The sequence below is a fragment of the Microtus ochrogaster genome, chromosome 8 (assembly GCF_000317375.1).
Source record: "Microtus ochrogaster isolate Prairie Vole_2 chromosome 8, MicOch1.0, whole genome shotgun sequence".
In the NCBI taxonomy this organism is placed as follows: Eukaryota; Metazoa; Chordata; class Mammalia; order Rodentia; family Cricetidae; genus Microtus; species Microtus ochrogaster.
This window is the reverse complement of record NC_022015.1, coordinates 7,337,325-7,350,251: the sequence shown is the minus strand read 5'-3', so window position 1 is coordinate 7,350,251 and position 12,927 is coordinate 7,337,325. Positions and strand designations below refer to the sequence as shown.

At 39.6% G+C, this 12,927-nt stretch overlaps 1 protein-coding gene across 6 annotated transcripts in view; it reads left to right on the top strand.

Annotated features, from left to right (window-relative positions):
* The window catches only part of Sox6 (SRY-box 6), a 556,070-nt gene that overhangs the window by 437,424 nt on the left and 105,719 nt on the right, over nt 1-12,927 (top strand). For 4 of the 6 annotated variants that reach the window (XM_026781359.1, XM_026781360.1, XM_026781358.1 and 1 more), the window contains 2 exons: nt 1,857-1,980; nt 11,659-11,738. In XM_026781359.1, coding sequence (XP_026637160.1) covers nt 1,857-1,980; nt 11,659-11,738 — 204 coding nt within the window. The remainder of the gene's footprint in view (nt 1-1,856; nt 1,981-11,658; nt 11,739-12,927) is intronic. The other 2 variants (XM_013347706.2, XM_026781362.1) reach the window with 1 other exon arrangement.

The following is a 12,927-nucleotide window of genomic DNA, read 5'->3' as shown; positions in this document are numbered from 1 at the left end:
TCTCCTTCCTCTCTCCCCCCTCCTTCTCTCCCTCAAACTGAGTAGGGGTGATTTCTTCAACTGCTTCTCACTTCCCTAATACACAATAGCAGCTTATTACATTGATGGGTAAAGAAGAAGGAAGAAAAGGGAAATATGTTGCCTCATTTTCAGGGTAAAGCATCTTCACGGTGCTCTAGGCACATGTTAGGACCACATTTCTGGAGGACCATGAAAGGGTGCCCTATGCAGCTGTCACTCATAAAGACATTGTGTTCTATTTTCTGACATGGAACATGCCACTTTCATCTTGGACATCACACAGGGTCACAGGAAATGGGTCGAACAGCAAACCTGGTGCTTTTCTTTCAGGCTAAAGGTGAGACATGGGCACCAGGGGCTCAGCACCAGTTTGAGCAGGCTAATTGTGTTCTCCCATGGACAAAGCTTGGGCTTAGCTCAGCTAAAACAGAAGAAACAGCTGCTCAAAGCTACTTTCTGTCACGCCCCGCTGGCAAGGTAGTAATTGCACAAAGACCTTTTTATTATAAGTTGATTTTCCTGAGAAATGAATTCAGAAAAATACTGTAAAGTGTTTATATTTTGCTTGCCCTTTATTAACCCACATCTTGGGGTATTCCCCAGAGAAAGACTGTTGGCGAATGAAACCTCTCAGACCTGCACAGACACATGTGCACGATGTCCCTGGCTGGGAATGGCCAGGGCTAGGAGAAGGCAAGCTGATACTGTTTAAACAGGGGCATCGCTCATATATGGTATTTTGCCTAAAGAAGAGAATTAGGAATTTAGGCCAAGAAACCATTTGGGTGTGTGGAATTGCTGGCAAACATTTCTATCTTAAATAGTATACAATGTAGCCCTTTCCTGCTTTTAAAAAGCCATAGCTTTGTCTAAACCAAAAGACTGTGCCTTTTGGCACATTTCTGTTTTGATCTTGCAATGAGGAAAGTCCCATAGCTCAGTCTGTGGACTCAGACCCTAAAGCCAGGACAAAGCCTTCCTGCTCCGCCGTGCTGGAACCAGGGCAGCATGCTAGAGTGAAGAAGGGAGCTAAGAAATTAAAATGTGGTTTCCAGGAGCATGATTCTGTCATAGCTCTGATTTCCTTTATATGGAGTACAAATACTGATGGAGAGTGAATATTTCTCTCTTTCGCATTTTTGTGGTCTTTGATACATTTATTGAGGTCAAATGAAATCTGATATAGTAGGATTTATTATGAGTTGTTCAGTGGATACAACTCCATAATTACTGAGCTACATGGCAGTGCATAAAGCTGACAAGCAATTTATATGTTGCATCGAGGTGTGTATGGCAAAGGATATTAGTTTAATTGGGCGCCAAGATATAGTAGCCTTAAATCTGAAGCTCTGTGTGTTTAATATAATGCAGCGAGGCTTTGGAAGAAGCTTCTCAACGAGGGAGACAGAGCTTCTGGAATATATAACAATTAGACGTTACTTTCTGGACCAGGATACTGAATACTTTTTCACGACGTCGCTCAGAATGCAATGCAGGGGAAAGGGCAAAGCCTCTCACTCACAGGGTGAGAGAAAGAAACATTTAGTTTTCTGTTCTTTCTTTAAGAAAAAGGTTGAGAAAAACAAGTCAAGAGCCATTAACCACCTAGTGGAAGCAGGGGTGTGGTCGGGCTATGGTGAGTCCATGGCATGGATGTCCTGATGACATCTAAGGAGCGGCCTTAGGTGAAGCTTGCCTGTATTTTCTCAAGTTCAGATCTGGAAGGGGTTAGAGGCGGGTGGCAGTGCAGGCACCAGAGCAGCTCCAGCAGTGGAAAACAAATGCTTCTTGGCGACATCTGCTCCCTGTCTGATCACAGGCTCTCTTCTGTTTAGCAGGTTCAGGGGCACATGCCTCCGCTCATGATCCCAATTTTCCCACATGACCAGCGGACCCTGGCAGCAGCTGCTGCCGCCCAACAGGGATTCCTCTTCCCCCCTGGAATAACATACAAGCCAGGTAAGTGGAGAGCTGCGGCACGGTTTTGGAAATGCTCGGGCCCACATGTTTTTACTCAGTAGTCACAACAAACACAGGCGCAGACAAGGGAGCTAAGGATAAAAACAAACACAAAACAGACTATTTTAAAGTAAAACCAGGGCTGGGGAGGCGGGGCACTGTAAGAACTAATTCTTGCTAAACTAAAGTCTCTAGAACTTTGACTTTCTTTGCTCACGTTTGAGTTTGTTCTGAACTCACAGATGATGTCCTGTGCTGCTCTTCTTCTCTCTCATAATACACCTTTACTGTTAGCTGTGTCTTCAGTTGTTCACGGATCTTTTTTTTTCTCCCTTGAGCTTCCACACACTGGAAAACTAGTCACATACAGTAGAAAATGCTGCTGTTATTTTTTGTATGATTTCTTTCAGAATAAAAAAAAAAAGTTAAAACTGCTGATTTAATTAGCTCACCACTAATGGTAAAGTTCTTTTTCATTTTGGTCTAAATAATGAAGCATTCAGTAATATTCTTCATTCATCCTTGAACCTCAAAAAAAAAAAAAGCAGGTCACATAACCTTGTAGTGAAATATGCTTTGAGATGATTTAGCAAATGTTATGATTTTTCTTTTTTCCTCTGAGTTTACTGGACTCCTGGGGAATTCAATTAGGGGCATAATGGTTTGAAGCTCTTTCAGAGCCTCCTTGTAAACATGGCTTTAAATGTTTAAAGATAGGTTGCCAAAGGAATCCAATGTAAGAAAATAGCCAAGTACACAGAAGCCAACCTCAATTTCATTTGTGCGTTCTTTGTAAGTGACCCCAGCTCAGAAGTAGTGACCTTGTTCTGCTCATTAATAATTTCTGTGTCAAGTTCTTTTTAACACATTAACCTGATTATATGAACCACCTAGTCAGGGTATAGCCAATCTGAGGGCAGCAGTTTCTTTGCATATGTGGCTTCAAGTGTGAACAAAGGCATTTAAATATGCCTGAGCCACAAATATAAACCTCCTCGCAGAGATGCTACAGGAGCAGATGGAACAGCCCGGAAGTCTGCCCATGAATGCCTCACTTGTGTTTGGTAGGGAGCTCCCCTCCCTGTGAGGAAGGCATCTGGGGAGGCTCAGCTGATTCAAGGGATACCCGTGTTGAGGGACTGCTCCTTCTGAGGGCTGACAAAAAAAAAAAAACAAAAAACCTTCAAACACAAAAAGGTCAAGGATAGGCTTTGGAAATGATAGGTGTACAATGATGTTGAAAAGTTCTGGCTTTTAAAACACATTTTATTCATTTTTTTCTTCATCATTAAATCTGTGCAGATATTCTAAAATCTGAGGTACTGCTGGTTTCCACATTTTAGATTAGGAGTGCTGGTCCTGTATTCCCATGAGATTTTTAGAAACCTGAGTAGAAGAAATTATGTCATTCAAATTATTAAACATTCGATTTCCTACAATGGAATTCTCACAGCAAGTTATCCCTCCCTACAAAGTTGGCCTCCGCATTAGGTATAAGAGAGCACATGTCCATCGGCTCTGAGTTAGTTCTTTATGGCAACTTCGTTTTGACATTGATGTAAACTGAGTTTATTGTTTCATCTTGATTCAGAGCTGGCATCCCTGACCCAGTTTGGGGGAAGGCTTTCAGTATTTTTATGAAACCAACAGACATTATCTGTTGGTTTAATATTCTTAGCGCTAATATTCTCTGCAGCTCCAGACCACACATGGGCCTTGTTCTTTGTTATTTATTGTAGACATCTTACTGTATGGTACTTAATTTGATTATAGCAATGGCGTCATTTCTCAGGGGTTAGATATGGCTATGTGTTCATTGAATTAAGGTTGTTTCTCTCCCACCGGCGTTGTTGAGGCTGTACTATGTAAGATGGGAACAATTTGGTACAGGACTTAGTGACTTTTCAGTAAACTCAGAGATGTGTACTTGGATAGCAAAGATGTGCTTGGTTAGGCTGGCTAACCCTGTTGAGAGCAGCACAGTGGGGTCAGGTTTGTAGGAAGAGTCTTACTCACAGGCAAGCTGCTATCTCAAGGTATTTTCTATTAACCTAAGTATTTTATCAAATTATTTATGCAGAATTTTAAGTTCTTTAATATTTTGGTTAATCTAAACTTTATTATAAATACAAGCTATGTTTGAAATAGATTAAGCACTCTTAAGCTGTGAGTAGAGAATTTACAGATTTGTGAAGCCAAGCCATGCAGTCTTTGGTCATGACAGGAGTTGGGGTGAACACTGTTGGACTGGAATCTGGACAACCAAACCTTCTGCCCCAAACTGAATCCTGGTCACTTGACTTGAAATGTATATGAGCAACTATAAGATATGGAGACAGTGACATTCGTTCCTAAGTGAGAAGAGGAACAAGTGCTTCCTTGTCTTTATAAAATGGAACATAAAAGCCTTTCTTTTTGCTTCTTCCATCTCTCCCTCCTGGAACTGCAATATTTTCCTGGTGTTTTGAGCTGAGGAAACTGATTCACCTGATTGAACAACTGTCTTGATTGCCAGAAGCAAGGACCATTGTGGGTTGTCTCTCTCTGCTTGTTGAAATTGGCCAAATTGAATCCTATGCTAGAGTAGTGTCACAGACACATTTAGGGCTCCGAGCCTTCACTCCCCTCCAGGTGATCTGACTGTATCTCTGGAAGTTGTAGGTGCCAGCTATGGTGCCCACCACATGAGATCTTCCATCTCCAAGTAGTTGAGGAAGCTTGCTGGCAGGATACGGTATAGGAAGCATCTTCAGGGGGCATGTCTCAGACTGGCATTTATAGAAGTAGCTTTAATACATTCTAATCCCTCAATTTTATTCTTATTTGGTCCTATAATTAGAGACATCTTTCAGATAGGGATTCACTAGGGCCCAGGACGTTAAGTTGTTCTGCTTGCTCTCATTTGTGAGCCCTAAATGCAAAAATCAGAGAGACAGTGACCACATTTGAGCATGGATGCCTGAAATCAAAGGAGAAAACCCCTTCACAGTTGCCAGCCTGAAAAATAAAACCATGTCCAACCTGCTTTGTATTCCAAGGATGAGGCAATTGACCACTGTCTTATGTAGTTGGGATTTTAAAGCCATTATGTGCCTGGATCCTGCAGGTACTCCTTGTTCTACGCTGTAGCTAAGGCTTATTGTATGGCTGCTGTATAAGAAAAAGTCATACACAAAATATAGAAATTGGATATCCACATGTTTTGCAAGTGGGCATCCAGTTTTTATCACACAATTTGTTGAAAAAAACCACCCTCTTCCTTTTAATGGTTGTGACACCTTCTCAAAAATAAATTAAATGTATGTGTGAAGGTTTTTGTCTGGCTGTTCACTCTGCTGTGCTGGCCAGCTTGTCTCTGTGTCAGTACAGTCCTGCAGCTTTGTAGTCAGTGTTCAGGTGGCGCTAGTCCTCTGCCTTTACTCATCTCTTAAAAGATTGTTGCAGTTTTGAGGGACTCTTGGAATTAGGTATGAGCTTAAAAACTACTCTTTTCTATTTTGTGTAAGGGGTTATTGATAGGGATTGCCTTGAATATGTAGATTTCTTTGAATAGTCTTAACATCATAATAATGTTGTCTTCTTGTCAATACAGATACTTCTTTCTGTGTATATCTGTATCTACTTCTTTCATTAAAAAATATCCACTAACAAATGAAGATTGTACGTATTTCTGGTATCCCCCGTGGTGTATGTTTTGATACACGGATAGATTATATAATGTTCAACCGGGTAAGCCTATCCTCAAACATTTGTAATTTTGTTTTCATGCTGGAACACTTAAAGTCCTTTCTGAAATACATACTTCCTTTATATTGTGACCTGCAGTCATCGTCCTGGGCAGTGGGATGCTGGGGCTTGTTTCTCCTAACGGCATCTTAGTACTTATTGATCAAACTGTCTTCATGCCTTCTTCCCTTTGAGTTTCCACTCGCTGTTCTACCTCCAATTTCTATGACATCTACTGACTTTAGATTTCTACATATGAACAGGAGCATGCAATCCTTGTCCTTCTGTGCTTGTTTCTCTTAACACAATGGTCAGTTCCGTGCATGTTAACACATATGACACACTTTATCCTTTTATGGTTAAATAGTGCTCCATGTGTGTGTCCACATTTTCCCCCATTTTTTTCAGTTGGTGGACACTTAGGCTATTTTATGGCTTCATTATTTATTTCAACAGTGTTTCATAGTTTTCAGGGTGTAACTCTTTCCATCTCTTTGGTTAGATTTATACCCAGGTGTTAAATTCTTTTAGGCAGCATTATAAATGGAATTTCTTTCTTAATTTCCTTTTGGCTTATTTATATTTACTCTTGGCATAAATAACTAAATTGAGAATTTTTCTGTTAATCCTAATACGTGTATATGGTGTATTATATATGCATATACACATATATATGAATTTGTGTGTGTGTTCCAAAATAGATTATTTTTTACTTTTCTTACCAGTTTTGATGTCTTTCCATCTTTTTATTGTGCAGTATACTGGATGGAGCTTTTAAGACAGTGATGACTGGCACCAGTGAGATGGGTATTGTTTGGTTCCTGGTGTCCCAGGGGAAGCTTTTAGTTTCTTGCCATTGAGTACAGTGTTAACTGGGTATCTTTAATTAACTCTCGGTCATTATGAATTTTTTCTTTTACTCAGAGTTCTAGAGTCCTCATCACAGAATGGTTAAGTATGTTTTTTATATAAATTTGAGATGATCATGCAGGACTCCCATACACACCTTTGTTCTATTATGTAATGCAGTTAATTGATTTGCTTAGATGGAACTACCTTATAATTTCTGGGATAAATTCTACTTGTTATTGCAAATAATACTTCCAATATTCTGTTGGCTTGAATTTGTTCATGTTTTCTTAAGGATACTGCATTTACATTCATAAAGAATATTGGTTTTAAATTTTCTTTTCCTGTGACATACTTACCTGTCATCAAGCTATTTGAGGTCTTATAGAATAGAAAAGAACTATTCTCTTCTATTTTTTGGAAGGGTTCATAAAGGTAGTATAAATGCTTCTTCAGCATTTGACAGAATGCTGGGGAACCCTTCTAGTCCAGTCATTTCTTTTTTGGGGTTTTGATCACTAATTCCATTCTTTTCTTGTTATAGATCTATTGAGATTTCCTATTTGAGCTTAAGTAGTTGGGTAATTTTTGTGTTTTCTGTTTCTTCTGAGTTGTTTAATTGCCTGGCATACAATGCTTACAGTTGTTAGCTGATTTTTCTTTTATTGCATACCATTTGTTGCCAAGATAACCCCATGTGTGTGAGTAATCTCATTAATTTTTATAACTACCCTAAGATATAAGTGGGGATAAGTGGTGTTCTATTTTATTAAATGAAAAGAATAAAATAAAAATTTTAAGTGTTAATTAAATTTTCTGGAGCTTCACATCTCAAAAACAATGGTTTTAGCACTCAGGCTAAAGTTCTCCAGATGGATAGCTCATACTCTTGGGAGAATAATATAAATGGATATGATTTAAAGGAATGTTTAAACTTTTTGTTTAAAATATTATTTTGAGTGAGTTTACCAAAACAGCATCTTACAATGCCAGCCATTGCTCTGTCAGACTATTTCAAAGTAGGGGCGTATCACCAACATTGGAACATAGATTAATGCAATCCATATATCTAGAATGAAAGCATTTCTGCCATGCTCCCACCAGTGCCTCTATTTTTAGTGTGAGTGGTGAGGTCCAGCAAGAAGATATACTCACCAGTGTAGCCCAACCTGTGAGAACATCAAGGTTTATTTCCTGGGTCTTCTCGTGTACGGAGCTCCTGTCACAGATGAGCCCTAACTAGACATGAGCTTTGAGTTGTCATCTGAGTTGACTTCTTATGGGGATGGTTTGGGTCTGTTCATTCAGATTCACTTTCTTAATTAAGAAAGTGCCACGATTTTCACGTGGTTGGCCAAGGGTCTAAGATGCAGCCACAAAATAAGTGATAAGATAAATGTGGCCATGAGTTTCAGCTTTTTAAGAGGTCTGTGGGACAGTCTATGTGATAGTAAAATGAATAAGTAAAACCAAGCAAAAAACTCTTTTCACTTGTGCTAGTACTTGATGAATAGAAGAGGAATTTAGCAGGAGAAATGAGAATATGTTGGTTTCAGAAATGCATATCCTAATGTTTTCTATTTTTGTGTGTCCTGAACAAAGTGAAAGCACTGTGTGAGAGCTTTAAATACATTGCTTATTGCCTGCAAACCTTTGCCACAGTGCAGCATCATGCAGGGATAAGTCTGGACCTGCTGGATCTTCGCAGAGGACCAAGAGATGGTGTGCAAAAGTGACACATTCAAGTCTGCATTAGAAACTTTTGTATAGTGGCAAGAACAATGGTACCCCATGAAAGTATGGCCCATAGGTTTGTCAATGTCCTGTGATGCCACCATAATAATTTGTGATGTTAGGGATGTGTAACATACTGATCATCTGTGTAAGAGGGTGGGAAATGAAATAGGAGACTTTATTCTTTTACTGAAGAATCTGAGTCCTCACTTCTAGTTCTGATTTTTTTCCCTCCTACTCTTCCCAAGTCTCAAAATGACTTTTACAATGTGTTAATATCAATGATTTAGAAATCTAAGAATCTATAACTCTCCCAACCCTTGCCTCTCTGAAGAATGAAAATAGATGGACAGAATTTTGCTGTGAGCTTTTGACTGTGTTTTTCTGATTTTTAAATGACTCCTTTTAGAAAGTAGGATTTATATATGAAATGTACCCACTAAAAATATTCTGGAGGTGTCTAGTGTGTTCCAGGTTCTTGGGATAAGTTTGCCTCCTCTAGTGATTAATTAAATGCACTAAGGTTTGGGCTTATCTCAGTGTCTCTGTAAATTTAAGAATTTCTCTCTCTCTTTCACTCGGGACTCTTGGTGTGGAGGGAATGCCAAAGGAATGCTGCCTGTTTTGATGAATGAATTCAGTGCCAGCCACATTTATGCGGGTCTCAATTCTGTTTTGTGCTCACTCTACAAGCATAGCAAGATGGTCAGAAGATGGACTTATAGAGTGACTGCTGCATTTCAGATTGGTGTTTGGGGATTGTCTTTTTAGACTCGAGGTAACAAGGGCCAGATTACAGTCATGTCTAAAGTGAACCTGTTCCAACAGGCTGCCTCTTTCTTTGTACAAATTTAAAAAGAATGGTCCTCATGTAAACATTTCACATCCAGAAACAAATTTGAAAAAAAAAATTGCTGCAACATGTTGGCTGATTCCCTGCCAAGTCAGCCACTGCAAACTTTCCTTGATCGACGTTTACAAAGAACATTAGAGTGTGTAGAAGGAAGTGTGTGACTTTATCACAAACGAAACTCGCATTGCCCTGAAATCCCCCTTCTTGTTACAGTTTTTCTTCCTCTATGGTTTACCCTCATCCCCCTTCCCTGCCTTCATACTCCCCCCCTCTTCTAACCATCCTTGGTGATATACTCCATTGCTCTAATGTATTCATTTTGACTTTTAGTACTGATACAATGATGGGTTCTGGAGAAATAGCTTTCTGAAGATCTATTCAGATATGCAGATTCAGACCCGCAGAAAGGTTAAAAATATTTTGAAAATATGCTTGTCAACAGTGGAAAGAAAGCTGTTTGTAGCCAGCAGGTGAGCTGGAGAGTACTACAGGGTGTGGTAGAGATAGTCATAAATTAACTGGCAAGCCAGAAACCATGTAAAAAGCCGACTATTTCACGGCACAGTGGCATGACAGCTATGGAGAAGGAGTGCCCTGGGGAATTCTTTCAGAGTTTGATTTTTTAAAATATGTTTGACATGAAAAATGTTTTAGTACAAATAAAGCCACTGGTATTAAACTTCCAGGGAGGGGGTTGTGGTGTAGAGTTGCATGAATAATGCATGACATTTAAAGAAAGAACAGCTTTAAAATGTTTGGGGAGGAGGTCTGTGTTGATGGGTGGAACGGTTATTTTTTTCCCCTCTATTTTTGAAACATCATTAATTCAGTATCATTTGTGTTTTTTTTTTAAAAAAAAGCTCATAAGATATCCACCAAAAGGAAAAAAAAAATACCGTTTGACTTAGATCAAGATATTCTTTCTTCAGATAATTTAGTTTAAATATCAAGACGATCAGTAGACTTATTTAAGCATAAAGTGATAGTCATTTACTATAAAAATAATTTTGCCTAGTTATCTTTTTAAAAAAGCTCATAGAGTAGGACAGATTCAAATCAACCTCATGGAAGGGGAAAAACAAGGTCAGATATTTTGAACATTACTCCATAGGAGACCAGCACAATGTGGCGTTAGCGAGTGCACTGCAGCAGCACCCCGTTTGCAATCAGAAGCCAATTGTTACTGAACTGTGCACAGGCGCACACTGTGCTCAATGGTCTGATGAGGTATTATGGATATGACGCAAAGAGACTGTGCAGATCAGAAGCTAACAATTTGTTAAAAGTGAAAGCGACTTAACATTTACATTGGGCCAGCTGAGTAGCACTTTACATGGCAAGCAGGATGAGTTCCAGGAAAACCGGCGGTACCAGCAAGCTGCAGGTGTTTGCGCCCATGCAGACAGAAAAACAAGAGGTTCTCTTGCTTTCTGGTTGACAGCCTCAGTGCCTGGAAATCTTCCTGCAATGTCTCTTCATTATTACATTCCGTGTTCAGTGTGGAAAAGTTCATGCAAAACAGCATGATTATTATACATGTCAAAAATGTGTGGGGGAACAGCCTATTAAAATATAGCCTAGAGATAGTGCATAACGCTGACTTTAAATAAGTAGCTGGGACCAGAATGCTACTACATTAAGTCATTGATATTGTGTGATTCATCCACAAATATTAATTTTTAGTTCACTTAACGCCATTCCAATATGTCTCTCATCCCCTTCTCTTGGCTCTTTGGGGTTCGGGTGATGGCCTGTGTTCTCAGGTGACAGGAGGTGTTTCAATCTCCTGGGTAGCAAGCTGTTGGCATGGTCTTGAAACACTCCCAGGTTTTCAGTGCAGACAGTCCATGCAAAATGTGTAGTTATTTAATTATCATCACTAAAAAGGATTCAGTCAGTGCCTGTGTGCTTGATTCTACACTAGGCTGCCCTACTCTAGTACTGGGGTTAAACCGAAAGACACAGATTTCCACTGTCAGTAAGGTATCAGCATTTCACAAAGTGCCAGCAGGTAAGATTAGCCATATCAAAGAGGATGTTTTTTAAATCATGTTACTTACTTTTCATGAAATAAAGCTTAGCATTATGGTCAGCCACTAGCAAATAATCTTTTTTAAAGACTACACTTTACCTACCAAGCTCAAACTTTGTTTCTTCTAAAAGAAAAACCTCTTTTCATAGTGTGCTGAGCATCAGCCTGACTTTAAGATTTTTTTTTTGACTCTTAAAAAATGATGTATTACAAGATTTGTAGTGGAGCGAACATGCTTGAATTGCACATTTAATTTTTTTCAACATCACATTCATGTTTTGCCAGTTTGCCTACCAGCTATCTGTTAACAAAAAGTTCCAAGGCGGCAGCGCAAGCCTGTGCCCAGCTAAGCCTTTTGTTTCTGCAGATGTTTGGGCTTAGGGCAATGTTGTAAAGCTCGGGCGAGCCAAGGACCATGTTTATACTTGTCTGCTTCGATTCCCCGTGCATTGTCTAAACCTGTGCGCATTGTTCTTTCCGACAGGTGATAACTACCCCGTACAGTTCATTCCGTCAACAATGGCAGCTGCTGCTGCTTCTGGACTCAGCCCTTTACAGCTCCAGGTAAGTGCCAGGAGGTGAAAAGAATGTGGGAGAAAGGCCAATGCTTTAGTGGAAACCTGCAAGCCAGCTGTATCCTAAATAATGGCCCGAATGTTAAATCATGTTTTAATCAGTGTCCAGAGAATTAACACCTTATGTACTTAGTGCACTGGAAATGGAAGAGAAAAAGACCAGTTCCAGCCTTCTTTAAAGGAACCCTGATGTCACAGTTTGGTACTGTGTGCTCTCTTTCAGAAAGTTAACAGTTTCACATTAAGGCTGGTCATTGAACGTGTTACCCTTTTCCTTATCAGTGTTTCATCTGCCTTTCCATTATGCACAAATATACAGATTAGCTTGTCTACCGTCAATTTTAGACCAGAGACATTGCTAGGCCTTTTCCTCCACGTGGCTCATGGAATAAGGAGCCATTATTCTGAGTTGCTTTGACTGTTTAGTGAAATATAGAAACACTGTTCCTGAGAGTGTAATGTGACATTGTTCTCACCAGGGCTGAAGGTCTAGGCATGAAACCCAACTTAGTTCAGGGTCAGCATCTTTTGTTTATCAAACTAATCATTTTTGGAGGCTGACCAAAAAATTATTTGCACCTTACATTCCTCATAGTAAAATGAAGTATTTTGAATAGGCCTGGGTGGCCTTTACACACTTTTAACAACCCCATTAGACCCATAAATTGACTTGAAATATGAATATATTTAGTGGTAAAAACAAAGAGTCAAAGTTTTAGCATTTGATTAGTTAGAAATACATGATAAGTTAAATTTCCACACAGTTCGAAGTTCCTTAAAGACAGTCTTTGTTTGATTTTATTTGAGCTTTCCTTTTGAATCTCGGGAGGAACTTCTTGGACAGATAGGGTTTTTGTGTAGCTACCACCTGTGAGACATGACCATAAATGATGAAAACAAAAAACCCCAAACACTAAAAACATTTTCTGTTGGGGCAGTAGGAAGAAATTTTGCAACACTGGAGAAGTTTCTGTGACAAGCCTCACATTGGCAGCATAAAATTGTCCTGAGGAGAGGTACCTGGGACAGGGCATCTTGGCAGCAGGATGTCCTGCTGCTTATCTTCACAGTCATTTGCTTTAGGCTCCCAACAGTGGGCTCCCAGGGGAAGGTCTAAAAGGGGTCCTCCCATGGGTGACTCTACTCTAGTTCTCCTGGCTCCACTGTGACTGTGCAGT